Raw genomic sequence first — 26,232 nt, 5'->3', positions numbered from 1 at the left:
ACCTTGGCTAATGTAATTATGATGTGCCTTGGTGTGTTTCTTCTTGGGTCCAACTTCTTTGGGGCTCTCTGTGCTCCTTGGATTTCTTGGAAGACTGTTCCCTTTGCCAGTTTGGGGAAGTTCTCCTTTATTATTTGTTCAAATAACTTTTCCACTTGTTGGTCTTCCCCTTCTGGTACCCCTATAATTCGGATGTTGGAACGTTTAAAGGTGTCCTCGATGGTCTTAAGCTTTTCTTCGATTTTTTGAATTCTTATTTCATCATGCTCTCCTGCTTGGTTGATTCTATCTTCCTTCTGGTCCACTGTGTTGTTTTGAGACTCAGATTCCTTCCTTTCACAATTGGCTCTTCTCCGTATGTCTTCCTGCATCCCCTTTATGGTAATCTGCATTTTTTCATGTAATTTGGATCCAAAATCCACCAGTTCCGTGAGCTTCCTGATCACCAGTGTTTTGAACTGTGCATCTGATAGATTGGCTATTTCTTGGTCACTCAAAAGGATGAGTCCTGTGGGTCTGATCTGTTCTGCTGGAAACATGTCTTACGTCTTTCCCTGTCTCTCCTATTATTTTACTTAGTTATTTATTTTTTCTCTGGTCTGGTCGCTCTTATTACGGTTGGGGGCAGAGCCTTAGGTGTTCACCAGTGCTGGGCAGTCCTGTCGCTAGCTTGTGACGTTATATGTGGGGGCAGGGGCGGGAGCAGGGACAGGAGGGATCAATGGCGACCCTTCCGTTCTCCTGGAGTCAGACACTTCCCTGGGCTTCTGGGCCGTGAGCTCTGCCCTGGTCCCCAGTCGCTGCCCCACTGATTCCCCCAGCCGCTGCTTTGGTACTCAGGGATCACCGCTACACCGCTGCGCTCCTGCGCCCCGGATTGCTGTCGCGCCGATTTTGCGTCAAATTTCCCCTGAACTACGAGCGCCTGCGACCCGCGCCAGCCCCGCGCCCGCTCGCTCGGCTTGTAGTCCCCTACCGGTCTGGATGTACGGGTCTACTTCAACTTCTAGGCTGTCCGACTTCCATTTAGACAAATCCTCCGACAGTTCTGATATTATGACTGCAAATCATTGTTGTAAATTATTGTGGTTCTGTTCTTGGTTGTGCGAGGAGGTACGGTGCGCCCACCTATTCCTCCATCTTGCCGGAAGTCGACATTTTTATTAATGACTTAGGACAAAGTTTACAAATTTGCTGGGCTCATAATTATAAAAGACTCCTTCTGTTGAATTCTGTTTTCTGAGAACCACTAAAGCGGGATTGGAATAGGGCCTGGAGGCTTGCAGATGATGGCACGGAAGGAAATTATACCCATAGGCACAGTCTAGTTTTAGCTCTGGGCTGTCCCTGCTGCTGGAGCTGCATCATTCCACTTCCTCAGGGCACTGAGGTTGGTGTAGCAACTTGTGGTTGCTGTAAGTTTCAAAAGTGGTATTTTAGGGCCAATATTGCCCTCCTAAATAGGACAAAGGGTTTTGGCAGCTGTCATTCTGTGGGAAAAATAAGTGCAACCTGGCATATGGACTCAGTGGTCTTGGACTAAACTTTTTCAGGGATCCTTGGGCTCAGGGCCTTCCTACACAGGTGGGTTTGTGGTACTTGGGGTACAGATCTCCATGGGCGAGGCAGGCATGTGAGTTCTTTGGAGTCCACAAGCCACAGTGATACCCTGTGCCAACTGCCATGCGGGGACCACAGGGCTATTGCTACTAGGATTCCACTCTGACTACAGGATCACAGTCCCAGGTTCAGGTAGTCTCCCAACAGGAGGCTCTCCCTACAGGGGATTGTGGCAGCCACCGTGAGATTGACAGTCATGAAGCCCAGGCCCAGAGACAAGAGTCAGACATTGTCCCACTCAGAATAAATTTAATAACAAGTACATTCTACATGGGAGCTCAATTTCACAAAATAAAATTTAGGTGAATGGGATGAGAATACTTATTGGTCTATAAAATGGAAAGTCAAATATTAAATATATAATTCAAGGAAACTCAATGTTCAAATCTTGGTTTTCCAGCAGGTCATCTGAAAGCTTAGAATAACATTAATGTCTTTGTTCTGGGCCCATAGCATACCAATAACCTCTTTAACAAAAGAAGAGTACCTTTTGCTTTAAGATATCCACCGGCGTCTGATGAGCTTTTAGCTTCTTATTTTTAAGAAGCACCTTCCTTCTAAGTTGGTCAGGTGAAGGAAGCATGGGATCATCTGAGAAATCACTCTCAAATAAGAATTTAGCCACCAGTTTTTCTCCAAACACAGTCTAAAAAGAATAAGGAAAACACAGAGCCAGTGCCTTTTATCTAAATTTCAATTATTTTAGTCCAGTGACTTGTTTTTAAAATCCTAGGAAGAAGAAGTAGGAAAAAAGGTGTCCCCCCTCTCCTCCCAATAGTTTCTTACTGGGAGGAAGGGAGGTGGTTAGAAGGAGGTGGGGTCTAGGCCATTCTCTGGATGGGGCCAGCTCTGACTCTCTAGGAGAATGATGCTCCGGGGTCTAGTGTAGTAAAGAAAACAGAGATTCCTTTAGAAGCTGTGGTTTGTAGAATATGGCCCATTCCAGGTGTGGGTAAGAAGTCAAAAGGATAGAAAACTTGAAGTGAGCATGGAGCAGGGACACAGCTGAAAGGTAATGGGGACAGCTCACCACCTATCTGGTAAAGAGGACCACACACACCATCTCACAAGGACTTTGGGGCTTGTACTCAAAAGTGGAATGTGTGTCCTTCCAGGAGGTGGGCAGCAGGGGCAGGCACAGGATGATCCACTAGGGTGAGGGGAGGAAATACGGCAACTTCTAGTTTTAGTTATTCTTAATTAAAAAGGAACAAAAATGGAAGCTTATTAATTTTTCATGTGTGGATTGAAAATGGCTCCCTCACTCAGTCGGCAAGGCAGACTCAGTCTGCATGTCAGGAGCTGTTCATGAAGGTCCCTGAGGGCAAGGAGAAATCTCCTGATTCAGAAGATTTGAAATAATGAAGCATATTTAATCACATCAAAACTTTAGAAAATAAATAATAAATTCATTTTGAAATTTTTATGAAAGCCAAAGGTTTTTCTACCATAAGTAACAGTATTTAAACGTTATTTTTTCATTTATCTTTCCTGTTATTCCCTCTTATATTCTACTTTTTGCATGTTTTAAATAATATATAAAATATGTTAGCAAGTAGGATATGTATGTAATTTAGAAATAAGTCAAACACACAACAGGAATACATGTTCTAGTGTTTTACTGTTAGGAGCATATCATCAAAAAAGTTTAGAGACCATTCTCCTAAATGATGGCAAAGGAAAGACATTAAGAAAGGCTAATTAGTTTTATTGGCATAGTGTTTGAGAACATTTCCTGCAGGCTGTGTCCCTCCCTCCCACTGAGAGGCCTCTGCCAGTGGAGGAAGGGGAAAGTCTAATGGAATATTTGCTCCTAAATCTGCATTATAGTTTCCTTGTGTAGGAAGAAGGGCTAAATGTTAACATAGCAACTGGTGTGGCTAGTCTGAGCTCTTTGCCCCATTTTGCATCTGTGGTGTGGGCCACAAGACAATTAGACTTATTTGCCCTGAGATATTTTCGGCTTTTCTACAAATGGCAGACAGGGAACATCCTGGCACCCCTGTTTTGTGGTTCCAGAAGCAGTGGAGAGTCAGCCTCTCCTTATCTCTGAAGGAGACCTCAGAACAATGCCTCTATTACTCCAGCTGAAAAGATGGACTATCCTGGAAAGCCCAAGCTTCCAGGGCACCCCCTTTCTCAGGTCTGACAGACTCTAAACTGTACATGCTACATGGCTGAGGTCCACCTGTGGTGTGGTCCATTGAAGATCCACATAGAACTCAATAGCAATGGCAAGACAAAGGCCAAGATATCATCCTGCCTCTTACCTTGAAAATTTCTGCCATTTTTCGTTGCTGAGGCAATGAACAATGGTTCTCAATTGATATGATGATTGGCAGGTCAGAGTTGATGAAGGCACTGCGATCAATGGCTTCAACCACTTCCTATGAGAGACAAAACAGCTCATCAGAGTCTGTTTTATTAGATATTTCATTAGATATCTGTCCAGAATGTCAGAAGGCAAGGTACTTAGAGCTTCAGAAAGCATCTAAATTACTGTTTTCAGAAGACTCTGGCCAAAGTGGTTTTTGTATTTTCAAATTAAGCAAGAGGATAAGGCTATTTTCCATAAAGCCATTAAACTGATCATATTGAATTTTGTTCACCTACTATAAGGAGCAGTTATTAGCATGGCGAATTTAACAAATCAATATATGTATATTATATATACTGTAGGCAAAATACACTGTTTTAGTTACAGCACCAAAAACAGTAGGCATAAAATACTTTCCTGCTCTCAAGGAGTTTATAAGCTATCTGGGGCAACAATGGTCATAGACCACATATATTTATGTGCATGTGGAAAGATGATTATCAACTTCTCGTGCCCTTAGTATAAAGCACAAGAGTTTTAAGAGGGCTGAACAGGAAAATGAATTAAAGACAAAATGTGTTTTAGACATCATCTCCAATTATGACAGAAATGACAATATTCTTTTTTTCACATTTTTTATTGTTGTTCACGTACAGTTGTCTCCATTTTCCCCTCACCACTGCCCCCCACCCCAGCCATCCTCACCTCCTACCCTTGATCCTACCCTGCTTTGGTTTTGTCCAGGTGTCCTTTATACATGTTCCTTGACAATCCTTCCCCCTTTTCCACCCATAAACCCCTACCACCTCCTCTTTGGTTACTATCAGTTTGTTCTTTACTTCAATGTCTCTGGTCATATTTTGCTTGCTTGTTTGTTTTGTTGATTAGGTTCCACTTACAGGTGAGATCATATGGTATTTGTCTTTTACTGCCTGGCTTAAGAAATAACAATATTCTTTCCCAGGGAAGCCACAGTTTAGAGAAAAAGGATACTACACAGCCAAAGGCCCTCTGAATGAGGATTGTAATTACACAGTGAACTAATAAACTACTTAGAATTTGAAATAATGATCCAATGAGACCAGTCTTCCTGGGTGACTAATTCCCCAAGTGGAACCAATTCTCATTACTTTATGAGGTTAATTATTGTATCATCTCTCAATATATGATGTTGTCCTCTGTTAGCAGGACACCAGGACAAATGACCTTTAATTCATATAGCAAAGGAACAGCACCTGAATTTTATATATATCATCATACGATGTAAACATTACAACAAAGTGTTATTATGTGAAAAATATTTAAGGTAGTGATAACTAAACTTTTGGTTGAATGAGAATCTAATAAGAGTTTTACATCAATTCCCAGAAAAGCGACCATGTGTGAATCTTACACAATACTGTAAACAATTTTGTGGGGTCTTTAGAGCAAGGACAAGAACCTCGGACCTAAGGTGTCATCTGGTAGAGTCACTGATTTAAATGACAAATGAAGATAATGACTGTTTATGAGTTGTTTAAACTAAGTCAAGAAGCATTTACCTTGAAGGGGATCTTGGTTGTCAGTGTGTGTCCATGATAAATGATGGGCATCCCGTCATCTCCGTCCCAGCAGTCCAACTCTACACTCCTGCAGCCTTGCAGGAGGACCTGTGTGATCAGGGAAGAAATCCACCCCAGATGAGCAAATGGCGACAAGGTCTCGAATTAAATCCAGCACATGATTCTATACACCAGTGTTCACATTCAGGACTAAAGCAGAAGGGAATGTGATCTAAAATGAATATTGCATCTTGGCCAAAGGCCACAATTAATCAAGAGAACAGATTAAGGTGGAAAGAGTCCTTACCAGAGCTGAATACCACTGGAAAGTCAAATTTGATAAGAAAAGCATTTGACTATTGTCCCAGCAACTTTTGCCCCTCAAGGGACCTATATATACATGGCACATTCTGAAATGAGGGAGCCAGGCTGGAGTTCCATCTAGGCAGCTGTCAGTGGAGGTGATGCCAGAGGACAGAGGAAATGAGGCTACTGATTCCTTAATTAACTGTCCAAACATTTATAGAAAGCCAATCAGAGTCAAACTTTCCATTTAGATCCAAATTCTGCCACTGGCTAATATATTTGCTATGAACATAGAGCATGTAAGACAGGGGTGTCAAACTCATTTTCACTGGGGGCCACATCAACTTCACTGTTACCTTCAAAGGGCTGAATGTAAGTAGTTACATTTATACAGTCCTAAAATTACATTCAGCCCTTTGAAGGCAACTGCGAGGCTGATGTGGCCCCCAGTGAAAATAAGTTTGACAGCCCTGATGTAAGAAGAGTATATGCAAGGAGTTACCAAGGATTTGCCTTGCTGTCTAATCCTAGAACAGTTTCTACAGTAGAGGTGGCAAATAATCCATAAACTCGCCTCTCCCATACCCTTAGCAGACATCAGCAATCAATTACAGCACACTTGCTCCCTGAGCTTTGGTATGTTATCTTACAACCTCTTCAGCAAGGTGCTTCAGCAAACACTACCAATGAATCAGATGAAGTGATACATCTTTGCTATCCTGGACCTTGAGTTGGAAGCAGAGTTCCTGACATGTGTGTGGGGGGTGTGGCTCTGTAATGTTTGCTTGTAGCAATCTCTTCCTCCATGGAATCTATTTGTAGACTATCTTTTAAGAAAGTCTTGAAAGGGTATTGAATGACTGACCTGTACCAAGAGCGGAATATATCTGCAAATGGGCCAAGCTGCTGGCTTAAATCCACATAATTATGTGATAGCACTCCAACACTGGGGGCTAGTGGCCACTAGAATTTCTGCAACAAAACTCAGATAGTGGAATCCCTCTTTTTTTTTAATGAAATATTCCCTAGATTCTTCCCATTGCACATCAAGCAGCACTCAATCTTCCTGGGTGACCAAACTTCCCAGCTGGAAGCTATTCTCTGGCCTAGAATCGCAAGGCTATCAGTTTCTCCCTACAGCTAGGGTTTCTAGAGGTACATTGTTTGAGGCTGAAAATTGCTGTGGGGATGACAGCGAAACACAAGGCTGCTCTATCTGTGTGGTGCACCTGCCGTACTAGGAAGCATGTCCACCTTAATGTCTCCATGTATGGCTAGAAAGGAAAAACCAGAGCTGGAAATTCCAGGTGAAAACAGGGCTTTTTTCCTCAGTTCTGTTCTATCCCATAGAGTAACATTAGGAGGTAATTGAAGGGCTGAGGGAGAGAGTGGTAAGAAATAAAAGTAAAGGAAGACTCATGCTAGGTTTAATCACATCTGTAAATCTATTTGAGGGGTTTCTGTACCTTATTCAAAAGCTGTAGCAATCTCTACTTGGGTTGTAATGTTAAGGAGTTAAAAAAACAACTTTAAAATCAAACAGCAAAGTGAAGTAGGAATAAAATCTAATTGGTCTTTGCTTGTTTTCTTGGGAGAGATTCTCTCTCTCTCCCTTAATTTTTTGCTCCTGAGAACAATGGATTTCAAACTTCTTTAACCTTGGAATTCTCTGTGCAAATGCAGGGCCAATATGTACAGCACAATATGCCCCAGCTGCAGTGGGGGCAGACGTGGGACCTTCCTGCTCTACTGCTTGCTTATCTCAGTGTCTGCAGCTGAGGCCCCTGGGCCAAACTTCTATTTTGAAAATCACTAAAGACATCTTAATTTCATAATAAAAGTTGCTTAGATTTTAGAGTTTAGAACACATATTCCATACTAGATAAATTCTGGAACAGAAGTTTGACTCATGCTTTGAGGACTATCCAGACTAACCTGGAGAATAAAGGAACCTTGGGTCTGCTGGGCCTGTGTAAACAATACAATGGCAACTTTCACACTTGAGCTCCCCTCTCCTCCCACATGCTCCACATGCTCTAATATTCCCTGGGCCTAACCTAGCTCCTTTCTGATTGATTATTTCTTCTTGTAGGAGTTCCAAAAACAGGCAGCAGACACTAGGAATTTGCAGACAATATAACAAGGAGGCAACTGACATTCAGATCATTGATAGCTGGATGTATAGGTCAAAAGGATGTGCTTTCTTTCTAGTCCAGAGAACCTACTGAGTTCCCCAGAACATCCCCTTGAATTAAGTGTGGGGACAGAGCCTACAGTCTGTGCAGATTTTTTTTTCTTAAGTTGGTTACCATAGGGATGGACTGCTTGTGTAACAAATTGCAAAGCAAAACAACCAATACTTTGGGAATAACTTCATAGAGAGTTGCATTTTCTACTATGCTTTCCCAGTACAATATATTGATTTATTTACCATGTAGGAAAATGATTACATCACTTTCCCATGGGAAAATCTAATTTTAGTAGGAGTAGGTCAGACTAACTAGGATCTAAAAGCTACGAGTCTCAAACAAATACTTCTGTTTCTTTGGTTGCCCAGAATAAAGGTTAAGTATAGATAGCGGGGAAAAAGAAAACAAAAAGAAGGAAAGAAAACAACTATATGTACATAGGCTGTTTTCCCACACATCAAACTTCCTCACATTTCACATGTAGTAGTTCATAAGTTCTTCACAGGAGTTTGGGGTCAGGTTTTTGTGACTTTGGCGGTTATGTAAATAAGTCTTAAAGACGACCACATTCCAAGTGGAATTCTCAGTACCTGGCTGTAGAGTTCTACTGAGGATTCTCCTTTGAGCTGATGGCCTGTGAGGTAGGTATTGTGTGAAGATTCAATGTAATAGTAGGACAGGGGCAGCTGTAATTCTTTAATGTTCTCCTGTGATTCATCATTTTTTGATGCAAAATTATCTTTATCCATCAGAAACCTAGGAAGAAACAAACTTTCTTAAGATTGTATGGGAAAAATAGGTACTCTTAAATGATGGGCAGAAGATACTTTAAAAGTTACCTTGCAAATCCTTCAAATGACATTAGGCCCTGGTGACACATACTAATGCTAGGCTCAAACTTCTGCAAGGGATACAAAAAGAGTGTTATTTAGGTAAAGGAAACTAAGAGGGGGGAAAAAAAGCCACCACATCATTTTTTAAAGCGGTTCTGTTTTCATCAGGAAACACCTAAACCAAATATTTGAACTAATTTAGTTATGTAGTGGTAAGATGTAGTTTTTTAGTCCAAAACATTTGTTATAAGTGAGTTTATTATACAAAGCATATTTATTTAAGAGAACAAGGAGAGCAAAAGAAAAGATTAAGGCTGATTTATATGAAAACAACTGGTATTGGTTTATTCAGGTGAGAAGGGGGATAATAATAGCAGCTACCATAGAGTCAGTGAGAGGCAAAATGAGATGATTCCCACAGAACACTTCGTATGGTGCTTGTACTAAAAATATTACAGTGAGCACTCAGTGTGTGAGAATAATCTTACATTTTAAATATTTCCAGTGATCAAATCCAACTGCTAAAGAGCTAATCCACTGATTCTCAATCCACTGAAAAGGGAAATTGAAAACCTGAACTAATTCTGTTATATGTGCTGCAGCCACAATGAACTGTCTCATGCCCCCCATCTCCTACCCACTCTAGCTGCAGCCGTCACCATGTCTTGCCTGGGTTACTTACAAAAGCTTCCTGCTAGTCTCTCTGCTTCCACTCCTTCCCCAGCACAGTTCACTCTCCAGTGGTCAGAGTGACCTCTTACAAACAGCAATCAAGTCATGTTACTTGCCTGCTCAAAAATTTTCGTTAGTTTCCCACTTCTCACGGACGTCAGTCAAGCTCCTTCTGTGGCCCAAATGCCTAGATGGTTGGGCCCCTGCCTACCTGTCTGAAATCACATCTACCCTTGTTCCTCTGGCTTATGTGGCAACCGTGACACAGCTTTTTTATTGTTTCTCACAAACTCTGAGCTGGCTCCTGCCTTGGTCTTTGAGCTTACTGCTCCCTGTCTGGAAAGTTCTTTCCTCAGACCTTCAATAGCTTACTCACTCGGGGCCCAAGTGTCACCCAAGTGTCACCTCTGGCACCACTCCATCTCCTTATTCTGTTCAATATTTTCCAGAACCCATTATTACCTGAAGTTACATTATATAGGTCGGGCAAAAGTGGGTTTACAGTTGTTCATATGGAAAATAATACAATAATTGATAAATAATAATACAAGAATAAACTCTGTGTTTCACACACTCTCAACTGTAAATCCACTTTTGCCCCTCCCTGCATCTTGATTTATCATTGCCTCACCTGCTTGAATGTAAGCTGCAGTGAGGGCGAGAACTTGATCTTATTTACTGCTTTATTCCCAGGACCTAAAACAGAGCCAGGCCCACAGGAGGAGCTGACAAATACTTGTTAAATAATCAAAGAGACTGAAAACCTAGACTACTAATTCTACTGCATGTGCTGGAACAACATGAAGGAATCACATACTGACTGCTTATCATAGTCACTGAGTAACAAACGGCTTGGGACCTATGTTAGTTATATATTAAAAAAGAACCAATGCATGTGGTATTAAAAAAAACCCCTTCTATTTCTGCCCCAAACTTAAGAGTCTTTGAAAAGAAGTATAGAAAGAGTATATATTTAGCAAAACATAATTAGAATAGTCAGATGGTACCTCTGACTATTCTAATTATGTTCTGCTAAATATGTACTCTTTCATAAGAAAGAGGTACATACCTGGATGATGCTGAGGATTTCATCAAAAGTGCAGTGCTCTCCTTGGCAATTCACTAGAAAGTCGTTGAGCTGAAGTATGCCAACCCCAAATATGCCCAGGGATGTGCTCTCGACCCCAGTGCCATTTGTCACGATGCTTGCAGCAGCAATGGCGTCCGAGATCTGCCTCTGGCTGTCTGACAGCTGTTGTTTACTCTTAATGAACAACCCCAAATCCGAGACATTTCTGGTCAACAAATCTGAAACGGAACCATCCACAGAACATGGACAGACTAGCCAGCACCTTTCACAAAGTTCATCTGGGAGATAATGGTGTTGTGGCTTTATTAAGCTAGAGAAATTCTTTACTAATCTGTCTAAACAAGCCATCAAACTAAGTGTTTACTCCTAACTTCCCAAAGTAGAAGAATATAAAAGGAATCAATTAATAAATAAAAGAAACTAAGAGAGAGTCAGATCGATGAACTTGAAAGCCCATGAGCTTTGGTGTTAGAGGGGAACTAAATGTACATTCACTCAGAGATTTTAGGCTAAATTTGGACTTCAGCTTTTGAGAATAACTTACATTTTTATATTTTCAGAGACTAAAGATGGGCCTTTAAAATTACAGTTTTTCTGTACTTTAAAAGTGTAACTATAAATATTTGTGTGCAAGTTTCTGTGTGAACATAAGTCTTCATTCATTTCAGTAAATGCTAAGGAATACAATTGCCAGATGGTATGGTAAGATATGATTAGTTTTGTAAGAAACTGCCCAACTCCCTTCCAAAGTGGTTGTACCAGCTTACATTCCCACCAGCAAGGCTCTGATCACTCCACACTGACACCGGCTTTGGTGTGGCCATTCATTTTAATTCTAGCCACTTTGGAAGACAGTCTGGCAGTTTCCCATGGAGCTAAACATAGGCTTATTATATGATCCAGCAATTGTGTTCCTTGGTGTTTACCCACATAAGGTGAAAACTTATATGTTCATTAAAACCTACACATAATATTTACAGCAGCTTTATTTAAAATTGCTAAAACTTGGAAGCAACCAGGAAGTCCTTCCACAGGTTAATGAATTAATGGTGCTAAATCCATACAATGGAATATTATTCACCTATAAAAGGAAATGAACTATTGAGCCATGAAAAGACAAAATGAAACCGTAAATGTGCATTGCTAAGTGAAAGAAGCCTGTCTGAAAAGGCTGCATATTGTATGGTCCTAAGCATATGACATTCTGGAAAAGGCAAAACTATGAAGACTGTAATAAAAAACCCTCAATGGTTGCCAGGGGTTCAGAAGAAGGGTGGGTGTGATTTTTAGGTTAGTGAAACTATTCTGTATAATACTGTAAAGGTGGACACATGTCATTATACTATGTCAAAGCCCACAGAAGGGACAACACAAACAGTGAACACTAATGTAAACTATGGACTTCAGTTAATAAAAATATATCAATACTGGCTTCCAGAAACAAATATGCAAGATATTAGTAATAGGGGAAACTGTGTGTGTGTGGGGGGGTATATGTGAACTCTGTGCTTTTCACTCTTTTTCTGTAAATCTAATACTGCTTTTTAAAAAGCCTATTAAATTGTTAAAAAGTGTAACAGGTTGACTAATCTGTAGTTGTGCACCTATCTGAGGACTAAAGTTGAAAAAGGTTAATATTCTTGGCATTAAAGCAACTGCATGAAAGAGGACAGCTTTTTTATGTTTATATTTTCCAGCAAGAACAGAAGAGAAAGGTTATAGCCTTTAAAATGTATAGAGGGTGCTGGTGGGGTGGGGTGGTGAGTAGGGTAGAACTAGACATTCTGGTTTACATATTTGGGAAAATGTCCTGGATGCTGAGGCCACTAAAGACTCTCATCATTAAAGGGTAGACAACTCCCACCCTGCGGTTGAGCACCCATCTGCCTGTAGGCAGGGGAGAGACTGGTGGTTCTCAGCTGGGACACACCCCACACCCACTGGACATTTGAACTGAGCAGGAAAGGGGTTTTGGCTGCCAGAATAACTGGAGGGCTCTGTTGGTTAAATATCCTGAAATACATGGACAGACCCACACAGTGACGAATGTCCTTATCTCAAATGCCAATGACACCTTGAAAAAATTCACATGCTTTACCATGCCCCAGGTAACAGTACACCATGTAGGACAGGCTAAAGGTTTGTGTAATAGGCTCTCTAATCCTGTTTTTTAAGATAGAAAGGTCTCAAAGAGAAAGATTCAATTGTTACACAAACCTAGGTCAGGCTGCAGACCGCTGGTGTTTTCGTCAATGGTTAGGTTGGTGTAGAGTGGGGCCGACTCAGAGCCCAGTCGGTTGCAGGGCACGGCATAGAGGTCAAAGAGATCCTTCAGGTCTTTGCGGCTCCTTACACTGGGTGAGGAATGAGAACGTCCCCCTTTTAGTACTGCTGTGAAAATGTGGAGCTGAGAAAGGGCGAGAAGAAAGCATACTGTACCTGAAGGATTTGAACAGCTCAACAAATTCGACGAAACTCATGTTACTGTCGGAAACCATGAAGCTCTGAAAGCCTTTCATTCCTCCTTTGATGCGCCCGTGCCAGCTGCTGCTGCTCCAAGCACTGCAACAAAGACAGGGCCTTGACGGACAGAACAAGGCTGCTTCCCTCATTCTGCCCTAACAGACACTCTGGTGAGCAACAGGACCAGAGAGGTGGATTGCAAGTCATAGGGTGGAGGCTATTTCCATTTCTCTCAAAATTAATGTATATTATGTCAGATATAAAACATTATATACTGAAACCACTTCATGTTTACAGTCTATTTAATGAGGGTATAAAGTTGAGGTTAATCTACTTCTACTAATCAAAACAGTTCTTTGAAATCACAGGTTAATTGGAGGAAAATGTAAATTTAGTGTCTTTGAAGAAAAATCATTTAAAAAAAGAGCCCCAAATTACTCAGTTATAACCTGAAGAAAATTATGCATGTTTTCCCCTATATTCTGAATTACAGAAACACATTTAAGAATATCTTGAATGTATCAGTGTCTTCTCTTTTTCCTCTTTTAATGAGTTTAGATGAAAACAGGGAAGGGTTTTTAATACTAATGGAAAATGTGAGTCAGAAAAATATTAAGAATGGCAATAAGCCAACTCTATCTAGGATTATATTTGCACCTGCCAAGAATGTATCCATTCAATATAAAAATATCTGTCAACTAGATAAAAAAATTCAGGCTGGTTATTTCACAACATTTTTTCACTTTCTACACTGGTTCCCTGACAACACAGTATGAGAAATGTTTTGGCTGGTTGTTCGCCAAATCAGTGAACAGGATCTTTCTTTTTCTTTTATTTTTGTTTTTGTCTTTTATTTTTCACTTTAGAAATACTTCAATATATAAGAAAGTATAAAGAATATTGTAATGAATCGCCTGTTTACCCTCAATCCTGCTAATAACGTTTACTCATGGAAAATTATTTTGTGTTGACATCTGAAGGTTCAGAGTATTACAAAAGGCTAGATTTATATTTTGAGGGAAAGAATATAGACCCCCCCACGGGGAACAGACGGTGGAGTTTCAGGAAGAGGAAGAAGGGGCCCGTGAAGTGGTTTATCATTTGCATTTGAACAAGTAATTCCCTGTCCTCTTATTAGTCCCAGGTTCAGCCACTGCCTGTAGGCACCCACTTCCTCTGACTGCAGGAAACTCCATTTGCCCACCCTTTCCCTCAGTCTTGCTTTCTCCCAGAACAGCATTTGGGCTAATTTTCCTTCTCCTGCCTTGTCTTTTCTTTCTTTTTGAATACCTGGTGGGCTGTGGCCCTTGCCCTCCCAGGAGGCCCTGTGGTCTTGCATCTGACATGTTAGTTTCTCTACTTCTACCTCTTTAACAAGAGTTTCCTCCATTATTCTGTCCTTCCTTCTCCTGCTCATGAATGACTGAAATAAAGGGAAAGGCTGCTTAATCCCAGGTACTTGGCTATTTTATTTACCTGGGATACTGTATAGGCTGAAATATAGCATGCAGAATTCTGATTCTTTGTAGCTTTTAACTGTGTTACACCTAAACTTACAGAAACGTTGCAAGAGTGACACATAGAATTCCCATGTACCCTTGACCCAGTTTCACCAAGTATATAGTTCCCAATGTATAACGCATAATTATTATGTCCATTATTCACAGCGTGAAAGAATGCTTCCCTTTTAAAAATGATTTGCTGTAGTGTGTATGTGTGTAATTAGTGTTTCCAGAGGCAATGTCTGCACAGACCCACTTCCTCCTCCCACTCTTCTCTTTGCTAAAGTGGAGTGCCTGTTTTATCTTGGATCTGTCTGGGATCTCTGCATTTCTGAAACTTCAGTGTCGGGTTGAAGAAGATGGTGTGGCACTCTGATTCCTTTGTAAGGTTTTCATTTTAATATTATTTCTTCTGAGAGGGTGGGTGTTGTTTCAAATGTGTAATTTGCATGGACCTTATGAAATAATTTACTATAATACCAGCTTTGAAATGATCTAAACATATCCAACTTGCTATATAATGCATTCATTTCTCCACACATGTATATGTTATATATGAGAAGAGTGTTACATATATTTTACCTATTAGCAAAGGGCCAAGCAGCTTACTTTAAAACTTAATTTATTCTTCATTTAGCAGTGCCATTCAATATAACTTTTTTCAATGATAGAAATATTCTGTATCTGCACTGTTCAGTATAGTAGCCACAAGCCACTGTGGCTATGAGACACTTTTGATGTGGTTAGTGTGACTGAGGAACTGCATTTTATTTTATTAATTTAAATAGCTACTTCCCCCCCTGTGGCCAGTAGCTACCATACTGGACAGTGCTAGTTTGGAGAATCTCAGCTCAGGTTTGTTATTGCTATTGACCTTTGAAGGGTTGGTGTGTCACATAATTAGAAGCAATTGTAGTAATATGAGAAGATGGGAGTACAAAATAAAGAAAATTAGAAGCATTAAAAAATTTGGGGTCTTTCAGTTCTCAATGTAATTGTTAAGTCAAACTTTGAGACTCTTTGCATAGAGCACTGGGAGAAGCCCCCCTGCTACACAACTCGAGTGACGTGAAGCATCCTTCTGCTTCATCATGTTAAGGCCCCACCTGGACGGGCTCTTGTTTGAAGACAGCACAGGGGAGGACACTGGCCTGATGGGAGATGGCGTCCCAGCAGCCAAGTTAGGGGACCCAGCCGTGGTCAGAGAGTGGGCTCTTCTGGAAGGGAGAAGGTTAGGCGGGCTTGTGATGGCATTCGCCTCTGTGAGAGGGACAGACAGAAAAGAGACAATGATCCCAATTACACGTTCCCTCAGAAATCAAATAAAAACCAAAGATGCTTCTGAATGTCTGAGCAAGTCACTCTGTACAGGCAATTTCTACACAGGGAGCATCCAAGTGTTCTGAAGAACGGACTCATCTGGTGGGTTCTCACCCCGGGTGCACATGAGGATCATCTGGGAGCTTAACACGTACAGATCCCAGCCACAGCATCCGAACCACGTGGGGTGTGGCCAAGGCATCCAGATGTTTTTTTAAAAGCTCTAATATCCAGTAGTGGTTCAGAATCACATGTGTGACTCATCAAATTGTATGTGTATAGCTAATACTCCCTGTTGATAATGGCAAGTTAAGTAATGAGAATTTTCTTCTAAGTACACTGTGCTTGCAGAAATACCTTTTGGGTTCCATCATCTAGTTAAAACGAAGTTAAGTGTATTTAACAGGATGAAGAATGTTAAGAATGCCCACCATCCTTAAATCACAATTTAAACCCAAATGCATATTTTTCCCTCAAAAAAAGCTTCAGCTGTGAATATGCTGCTGCTCTACCTGATTCTTCTTGTTCATTAATGTCTTGAGGGTCAGAACCACTCCAGCTCCGACACTCTTTGTGCACTTTGGCCTTTCGGGTGGCCATCTCGTCGTCGGTCGCCTCTCCGCTCTCCCCCTGGGAACACAAAACACACAATGTTTCTCATTCTGCATTTCTCTCCCATCACTGCTTTAGTTTGGACTGGTCCTGATTTTCTGATAGACCCAGCTGCAAGGCTGCCTCCCCTGGTGAAGCCACTAAAGACCCAGGTGAAGGCTAAGTACTCTCATGGAACAACATTACCCCATTTGTCCCCAAAGCAGCAGTCCTGAGGGGAGGGGGCCCATGAAAGGAGGCACATGACCCTGGAATCTCTATGTCCAGGCAATTATAAAGCAGATAAAATTCAACTTAGGTATCAAAGGCTTTCCATCTGCAAAGAGTGACACTTTTTCTAGGTAACCATGGAGAAAATATATCATCATGTTATAGTGATAATGCATATAATGAAATATGTAATAGTGATAAATATATGTGTATTTATTGTGATAAAAGGCATAACATAAAATTTACCATCTTAACCATCTTTAAGAGTACAGTAGTGTAGTGCTACCTACATGTAGCTTCTTGTGCAACAGATCTCTAGAACATTCTCACCTTATAAAACTGAGACTCTACATTCATTCAACAACTCCCATTTCTCCCTTCTCCCCCAGTTCCTGGACACCACTATTCTACTTTCAGTTTCTAAGTGTTTGACCACTCCAGGTACCTCATACAGGTGGAATCATGCAGTAATGGTCCTTATGTGACTGGCTTACGTCATTTAGGGCAATATCCTTAAGGCTCACCCATGTTATGTAGCATACAAAAGAATTTCCTTCACTTTTCAAATTGAATAATATTTCATTGTATGTATATAGCCCTGTTTCTTTTCTTTTTCCTTAATTATATTTTATTGATTATGGTATTATAGTTGTTGCAATTTCTCCTCCTTTCCCCCCCTCCACCCAGTACTCTCCACTCCCTCACGCAGTCCCCACACCATTGTTCATGTACATGGGTCATGCGCGTAAGTTCTCAGGCCACTCCGTTTCCTCTATTGTACTTTATATCCACGTGGCTATGCTGTAACTACCTATTTGTACTTCTTAATCCCCTCACCACTTCACCCATTCTCCCTCTCATCTGGCAACCATAAAAATGCCCTCTGTAATCCATGATTCTCTCTCTGTTCTTGTTTGCTTAGTTTATTTTTTAGAATTGTTGATAGATACATATTTGTTGTCATTTTACTGTTCACAGTTTAGATCCTCTTTTTCTTAAATAAGTCCCTTTAGCATTTCACATAATAATGGTTTGTGATGAGGAACTTCTTTAGTTTTTTTTTTCCTGGGAAGCTCTTTATCTGCCTTTCAATTCTGAATGATAGCTTTGCTGGGTAGAGCAATCTTGGCTGTAGGTCCCTGCTTTTCATGACTTTGAGTATTTCTTGCCAGTCCCTTCTGGTCTGGAAAGTTTGTTTGAGAAATCAGCAGACAGTCTTATGGGAGTTACCCTGTAGGTAACCAACTGCTTTTCTCTTGCTGCTTTTAAGATTCTCTTTATCTTTAACCTTTGGTATTTTAATTATCATGTGTCTTAATGTGGGCCTCTTTGCATCCATCTTGTTTGGGACTCTCTGTGCTTCCTGGACTTGTATTTCTATTTTCTTCACCAATTAGGGAAGTTTTCTTTCATTACTTTTTTCAAATAGATTTCCAATTTCTTACTCTTTCTCTTTTCCTTCTGGCACCTCTATGATGCAAATGTTAGAATGCTTGAAGTTGCCCCAGAGGCTGCTTACACTATCCTTGTTTTTTTGGAATCTTTTTTCTTCTTGTTCTGATTAGTTGTTTTTTGCTTCTTTATGTTCCAAATCATTGATTTGATTCTCGGCTTCATCCACTCAATTGTTGCTTCCCTATAAATTGTTATTTATTTCAATTGGTATATCCTTCATTTCTAACTGGATCTTTTTTATGCTGTTGAGATCCTCACTAAGTTCCTTGAGCATCTTTATAAACAGGCTTTTGAACTTTGCATCTGATAGATTGCTTATCTCCAGTTTGTTTAGTTCTTTTTTGGGGTTTTGATCTATTCTTTCATTTGGGCCATATTTCATTGTTTCCTCATTCTGGCAGCTTCCCTGCATTTGTTTCTATGTACTAGGTAGAGCTGCTATAACTCCCTATTTTGGTAGCATGACCTAGTATAGTAGGTGTCCTGTAGGATTCAGTGGCACAGCCACCCCTATCACCCAAGCTGAGTACTAAAGGTGTGCCCTTTGTGTGGGCTGAGTACAACTTCCTCTTGTAGTTGAGCCTTGATTGCTGTTGGCAGGTCAATGGGAGGGATTTACCCAGCCAATCAGCTGCAAGGACTGGCTATGACCACTGACCAAGAACCTCTGCCCTCTGTGGAGGATCAGCTGTACAGGGGCAGGGTGGCGGTATAGCACCTTTTCTTTCTTCTTCATTTGTGGATGAACATTTTGGTTTTTTCTCTCCTTTTTTTAAAGATTTTATTTCTTTATTTTTGGAGAGGGAAGGGAGGGGGAGGGAGAGAGAGAGAGAGAGAGAGAGAGAGAGAGAGAGAGAGAGAGAGAGGGAGAGGGAGAGGGAGAGAAACAACAATGTGTGGTTGCTGGGGGTTATGGCCTGCAACCCAGGAATGTACCCTGGCTGGGAATCAAACCTGTGACACTTTGGTTTGCAAGCCCAAGCGCTCAATCCACTGAGCTACGCCAGCCAGGGCTTTTTTCTCTTGATAATATATTTAAAATTGTGTTCCACATCATTTAGTAGGTCCTCTAAGACCTTCCTTCATAATATGATCCCATTCCTTTCTAGCCTTTCCTTGCCCCTAACAGAGTCCCTGCTCTAGCTTGGAGCATGAACCCAGAACTACATGTGGTTCCCTGAGAAAGCTGAATCTTTCATGCCTCTCTGATGCCTCATTTGCCTGGATGCTTTTCCCTGTGTTGTCTGTTTGGTAAATTCCTATACAACCTTCAAGACCCATCTGTCAACTTCTCAGTGAAGTCTTCCCTGCCTGCCTCTCAGTCCTGTATCTTCCTTCTCTCTGCTCCTACAGCGCTTTGCAGGCTGCTTGACAATGATTTATTAGATCTCACTATGTTGGTCAACATGTCTGTGTCCCTCTATGGGCCCTGACTTTTTCCTGGTTTTGAATCGGTTCCTGGTAATGGGACTGGCATCCAGGAGGTACTTGGTAAGCCCTTCCACTTCATTTGCTTTATACCTCATCCTATCCCCAAACCAAATGACCTAAAATCGTTTATGGTGATGGAGAACATACATTAATGGTCTTGGGTGATTTGGTGTAATGCTTAATAAACAAGTAACACTCTACCCTCATAAGGATTTTCTTCTTTTTCTTGGTAGTGCTGATGCCCAAGGTGTTGTTCCTCTGCATGTTGGGCTTCTCGCCACTCTTTGCAGATGTCCCAGGGCTAGGGTTTCGAGTGCTCCACCGTCTGCCACCAAACAGCTCCACAGCATGAGCCAAAGTGGGGCCTTCATACCGTCCTTCCTCCTGTAAAAACAACACATGCTGAACAAAAGGGGACAGCAAGCAAGGAGGAAGTAAACATATTCATGGCTTCCAGTAAATTCCCAGGCAGCTGCAGAAGAACTACAAGCTGGCCACCCAAGTGGCCCTGTTTTCTAATTGTCAGGACTCTTTGTTGGGGATTTCATCACATCCTCTAGAGTCCCAGTCACGTCCCTCTTGAGTTCCAGTGATGAGCTTTAACAGGGCCATGTTCAACTGAGATTAACAAAAAAAATGTTCCCTTCCAGTTTTAGGGGTTATGTTTTAGAATTATCACTGTAAAAAATTCATTAAGATAAGATGTATTTTGCAAACTAGGGCTCTGGAGGACTTTCAGGAGTGGGTTGTATGTGTGTATGAACCTATTTAATCCAAATCAATCCTATTTGTTATTGTATCACTTTTTGTATATTTCCACAGAGTTTGATGCTTGGGATAGTCTGACTTGAAATATGTGGCATACCTAAAATTCACTTTGGAGGGCTCTGGGGAGCACTTCAAATAGTTTGGGCTGCCATCCTCTCGAGTGACTAAAATCCAAAAATAGAGAGCCCAAGGGACTCAGAACACCATGCATATTTTGATGCTGTGAGCAGCAAAAACATATTCAAAGGGCAGGCAATGATCTCTAATAAACAGCTGATTCTCCTAAGACAACTAAATTTAACATGTAGTAAGTAGTAGCAAAGATTTATTTATTTATTGAATTAAATAATAAATGTTCAATTAATAATGGTAAAAAATTCTCTCTATAAGTCAGGAAAGCCAGTTAATAAAACTATAAACAGTTGCATATGAATTAAAGATATTGATAGTTCACAGGTTGTATCAAAGGGCTCTTTTAAAATTACTTTCTATTTACTGTCTTTATTTTCTGCAGACTCTTAAGGCTAATTCTCCTTTGTAGTTCCAAAGAAGTGGTTGTAAATGGACTTGGCTCTAGGCTTCATTACAAATGCTACTATTTCTTCTTGTCTTTTGTGTTATTTCCGGTTACTATTTCCATTATACCAATTTGTATTTACTAGTGCTAAAATACTTGTATTTGAAAATAACTTCACATGTGTTCATCACACAAGAGGATTTCAATGTTAGAAATATTATTTTCTATATACACCCTTCCCAAACTAGGAAACAAAGAAATACTCTTTTAGGGCCATTAATATAATTTTGTAAGAACTCTAGAATTTTCATAAATTTTGTCAACTTCTAGGTATATTTAAATAGGTTTCTTTTGTACTTAGGACTTATCAGAGTATTAAATGAGCTAAGCCTTGTTATAAGTCACCAAGAGGGGCATCTAGCATGATGCCTATCAGTCCCCAACCTTTTTTGCCACCAGGGACTGGTTTCATGGAAGACAACTTTTCCACAGATGGGGCTGGGAGGAGGAGGTGGGGAGAGAGGAGGTGGAGCTCAGTGGTATTGTGAGCCAATATTCACTCACATGCCTGCCGCTCACCTCCTGTTGTGTGTCTGGTTCATAACACACCATGGATTGGTATTGGCAGCAGCCTGGGGTTTGGGGACCCCTGGTTGACCTACTGTTCTCCAACTACCAAAATAGCATTGTTTTGATGTTCCCTGAGACAGTGAGAAACGGTCTGTATGATAGGAAAATGGTCAGTTTGTGGACCTTTTTCACTAAAAAAAAAATCTTAACTCTGTTTGGAAGACATGGTGCCTATCTTTCTAGGTGGCTCATGTAGAAAAGAGTTTTGCCCTGGCCAGTGTGGCTCAGTTGGTTAGAGCATCATCCCATAATGGAAAGGTTGCTGGTTCGATTCCCAGTCAGGGCACATACCTAGGTTGTGTGTCTGAGCTCCTGTTGGGACACATATGATCCTGGGTCCAGGAGTGTACAGGAAGTAACCAATTGACAGTTCTTTCTCTCCCTTCCTCTCTCTCTGAAAGTGATGAAAAAGTGTCCTCGGGTGAGAATAAAATAAAATAAAACCAGTGTTTGAGGAAGAACATCACCTATGTTTTCAGGAGTGACAGAGATACATGGAATTGTTCTGCCTTTACACTGTAAACACTTAGTTCCAAGCAGGGGTGGAGGGATGGGGACATGGTGGGGAGAAGGGAGGGGTATAGCTGGGTAGGACTGAGTCTGTTCCAGGTCACTTCCTGTGTCTTTGCCCTAGCAGCACCTCTTACCTCTTCTCATACACTGTTCATGGTTTCAGCTGGTGCCTCCTTCAGCAAAAACTGAAGGTTGACAGGGTAAATGAGAAACCAAGTACACTTAATGGGTTAATTCAGTTACTTTATGCTATATGCTTGGGAAGGAAATGGAGCAAATAAATCACATAGGTTTTATGATGGTTGTAATTGAGCTCAAAGACTTTGCTTTATGGCCAAGTTGAATGGATTTTCATGATCCTAGACTAGAAGGCTATGGAATAACTGTTATTAAAAATCAATATTCAAAATAGCTCCTGAAGACTTTTCTTCCAGGCATCTGACTGCACTGAGAGCTCCCTGTGAAGCAGACGGGAGGCAGGTGTTTGGTTTCCAGTTTAGATGAGTTCACTAAAACTGGTATTGTGTTGTACAGCATCAGCACAGTTGTGTATGGAGGCCTAAGTGCTGCTTAACTAATTAATCAAGTTACTTATTCAGGCATGATCCTCCTCAAAAGTGTTGCATGGATATGGAGAAAGGAGAAAGAAGGGGCATTATATGCATTGCTAGTAACATCCCAGAGGAGAAATGTTTTCACTTGTTGGAAACATGTTAGAACTGTGAAAAATACATAAAATCAGTCATTTTATTAATTTAAGTCGTAATTCTATTTATTCTGTGACACTAGTAAAGATAAATTTTTCCCCAAAGATAGAAAAGCATAAAAAAGAGAAACTGAATACTTTGATACAACTCATTGGACAATGCTAGCCACAGTGTGGCCTCGGGGCAGGGTGTATGACTCACTTTCCCATCTCTGCCCTCCTCCCTCCAAAAGCATGGTGTCTCCCATCACCACCTCCTTCAGCCCAGTCCTGCTGCCAGTCCTGAACACAGTGCAGGGTCAGGGAGTGGGGGGGGCTGTTACAGTACCTGATAATTTAGGGTTAATGAGAAACTCAGTTTCAGCAGCCCACTGTGAGACACTACCTTCTAAGGGCTGCTGCCACTACAAACTGGCTTAGGCAGAACTCCATGTGTGAGTTAGCTCCTGTTGTGTGGGGAAGTTTCCTTTGACATTAAAAGTGCTATAGTTAGACAGAAACACAGAGTTAAATAATTCTCTGAGAGTCACGTAGCATATTAGGTGATGACACAAGATTTTTATTCCCAAACTATACAGCTATAAAAATTAGGGTTTTAAACTGAGGGTTTCCAATGTATCAGTTAGTTCCTAATTAATAACAAAAGTATTCAGATTACAATGTTTTTAGTGGAAACTTTAAGTGAAAATGCTTTTAAATTAACTGGTTTCTTTCCAGATGCAAGAAGCCACTGTTTTTTATACATATGAATTTACATGATGGCTTTACATATACTAACTAAATGAAACCTTACAGCCACCCTGAGCACAGAGAGGTTAAGTAAAGGCTGCTCACTATCACTCAGGCAGGAAGTGATAGAGCTGAGAGAATGAGCCCTGATGGTCTAGTTGCCAAGTGTGTTCTTACACCATTTATATCTTGAGAATATGCTACTGAGGGAGGAGGGGAGGCTGTACCCTTACCTGATAGAGGCTGACGTACTGTTTCCGCAGCCACTGTTGTCTTTGGTCAGGGAACTTCCTCATCTTTCTCACAGCTCTAGTGAGTTCCAACAACCCGCTGAAGAGCATCTTAGCTGTGTGCTTTGGTGCCACAAAGTGCAATAATCTATTGTCAGTGGTCTGAAGCCCATAGAGCAGTGTCACACCGGTCTCTGAGAGAAACACATTACTCAGTTTGTTCTGAACACACACAGTGTGTATATCAATGCTAGGGTGTCCCATGTACACAGCCTTTGCTGAAAACAGATCCAAGACCCCCTCCACCAGGCCACTTAATCCAGCGTTGCCCAATAATGGGAATTTGCCAGGTTCAGATGTATTACTAAGCACACCAAGTTTTGCTTTAGCGCTGGCTGGGGAGGCAGTGGTGGGCTTTATCCAGGTTAAAGTGCTATTGTCAGGCTGGAGCTGGAGGAAGCAGCGGGCCGAGAGGTGTGTGTCCTGGTCATAGTGGATAACCGTGGCCCCCTGCAGCAGGAACTGGTGCACATCAGCTCGGATGGACAGGACGTACCACGGGATGAGCTCCGTCCCATGGTCAAAGGCCTTCTGTGGCTCTTCTAATCCATGAGGGTCCCATTCTTTGGGCTGCTCAAAGATGTCATTTTCCGTATCCAGCAAATCTCCAATTATAAACCTAATGGAAAGAGATACAAATTTGGTCTGTTTTATAACCAGAAGTGAGAACAACACAGAGCCTGCCTTTCACTGATGCTAGACATAATTTTTGTTACACTATGAAGTGAAATTAGCATAGGAAATATAAAAATGCTAAAAGCCATAAAGTAATTTTTATAGCTGTATTCCAAAGCCTTATATTTAGCATATTTAGCAATATTGTGATCATAGGCATAATAGATCAGTTGTATTTTTAATATCAATAGCAATAACCTTCATTATGTATTCATTTTCTCTCTTGTGTCACGAAATGTGTTAAATATTTTATATACATTTTTTTCACTTAATTTGATCTACTTGTAAAGTAAGATTTCTTACTTTTTTTTTCTTTTTAACCTACGAGGATACCAGAGGTTCAGAAGGGGTAAGTAGTTTGTTCCAGGTTACCCAGCTTAGAAGACGCCTACCCAAGGCAGGATTCTGGTCTGTCTGACTCCTTATTCTGGGATCTTCTTCACTAGGTTTGCTTGCCTTCTACTTGATCATTAACAAAACTCACGACCTGAATACAATGGTGCTAAAATAGGCAAAAATAAGACTTAATAAGCTGGCTTGATAAGAGCTTCTGTTAAAAATAAAATACAATAAACTCTAACTGGTATGACTCAGTGGGTTGCACATTGTCCCACAAACCGAGGGGTTGTCAGTACGATTCCCAGTCTGGGCACATGCCTGGGCTGTGGTTCAGGTCCCTGGTTGGGGACATGCAAGAGGCAACCAATTCATGTATCTCTCGCACACATGTTTCTCTCTCTTTCTTCCTTACCCTCTCTCTAAAAATAAGTAAATAAATAAAATCTTAAAAAAAAAAGAAAAAGTCAATGACAGCTATTGGGAAATACAGCTCTGGTGGTCAGAGGAGCAAAAACAGCTCTCCTCGACTCAACCTTAGATTTCCATTGGGTGCGTGCACACATGCATGTGCACAAAAAAGACTTGTCTGCTTGGCGAATTTAGAAATCTGACTTCCCGGAGTCAGAAACCTATGGTGTTTGGGCCAGAAGAATCTGGGGGGAAGGCAAGGGTAACTTTATTGCCTCCTTTCTATCTGGCCACCTTTGTAGGAACATGCCTGAGACAGACTCATTCTCTGCAAAGAATGAGGAATGGTTAGTAAGATAAAGGTTTCTGCTGTTTGATCCATAAACATAGCAAAGAGGTGAGTAAAATTGAGAAAGAGCTCGTCCATACGTGTCTGGGAAGGAACATTCTCATTGACTCGTGGCACTGGGCAGCCTACTGCCTCTTGGCAAAGTGTGAGCAGCAGCACTGGGCTTCTTGGACTCAGTCTAGATCCTAGTCCCTGAGCAAGATCCCACACCTGCTTTCTTTTTTTTTTATTTTTTTTAATTTTTTTTTATTTTAATCATTGTTCAAGTACAGTTTTCTCCCCCCTACTCCCATTCCAGCCCACCCACCCAACCCTCCCCCCTTCCCCCTCTTTACCCCCCACCCCTAGTTTTTGTCCATGTGTCCTCTGAATTTGTTCCTGTAAACCCTACCCATTCCCCCCTGAAATTCCCTCTTCTCTCCCCTCTGGTCACTGTCAGACTATCCCCTATTTCAGTGTCTTTGGTTATATTTTGCTAGTTTTTTTTTGTTTTGTTTTGTTGTTTAGATTCCTGTTAAAGGTGATATCATGTGGTATTTGTCTTTCATTGCCTGGCTTGTTTCACTTAGCATAATGCTTTCCAGCTCCATCCATGCTGTTGCAAAGGGTAGGACCTCCTTCTTTCTTTCTGCTGCATAGAATTCCATTGTGTAAATGTACCATAGTTTTTTGATCCATTCATTTACTGATGGGCATCTAGGTTGCTTCCAGCACCTAGCTATTGTAAATTGTGCTGCTATGAACATT

The 26,232-nt window shown here is 41.1% G+C and overlaps 1 protein-coding gene across 1 annotated transcript in view; it reads right to left on the bottom strand.

Moving 5' to 3' along the window:
* LOC114496437 (1-phosphatidylinositol 4,5-bisphosphate phosphodiesterase epsilon-1) overlaps positions 1–26,232 on the bottom strand; it is a 223,979-nt gene that overhangs the window by 46,198 nt on the left and 151,549 nt on the right. The window contains exons 8-19 of the mRNA XM_036027518.1: positions 23,658–24,333; positions 19,763–19,945; positions 16,366–16,483; positions 15,640–15,793; positions 13,008–13,130; positions 12,786–12,922; positions 10,548–10,786; positions 8,813–8,874; positions 8,564–8,729; positions 5,479–5,586; positions 3,891–4,007; positions 2,108–2,266 (exon numbers count right to left, since the gene is read on the bottom strand). Of these exons, the coding sequence (XP_035883411.1) occupies positions 2,108–2,266; positions 3,891–4,007; positions 5,479–5,586; positions 8,564–8,729; positions 8,813–8,874; positions 10,548–10,786; positions 12,786–12,922; positions 13,008–13,130; positions 15,640–15,793; positions 16,366–16,483; positions 19,763–19,945; positions 23,658–24,333 (2,242 nt within the window). The remainder of the gene's footprint in view (positions 1–2,107; positions 2,267–3,890; positions 4,008–5,478; positions 5,587–8,563; positions 8,730–8,812; positions 8,875–10,547; positions 10,787–12,785; positions 12,923–13,007; positions 13,131–15,639; positions 15,794–16,365; positions 16,484–19,762; positions 19,946–23,657; positions 24,334–26,232) is intronic.

The sequence above is a fragment of the Phyllostomus discolor genome, chromosome 5 (genome assembly GCF_004126475.2).
Source record: "Phyllostomus discolor isolate MPI-MPIP mPhyDis1 chromosome 5, mPhyDis1.pri.v3, whole genome shotgun sequence".
In the NCBI taxonomy this organism is placed as follows: domain Eukaryota; kingdom Metazoa; phylum Chordata; class Mammalia; order Chiroptera; family Phyllostomidae; genus Phyllostomus; species Phyllostomus discolor.
This window is presented reverse-complemented; position numbering and strand designations above follow the sequence as displayed.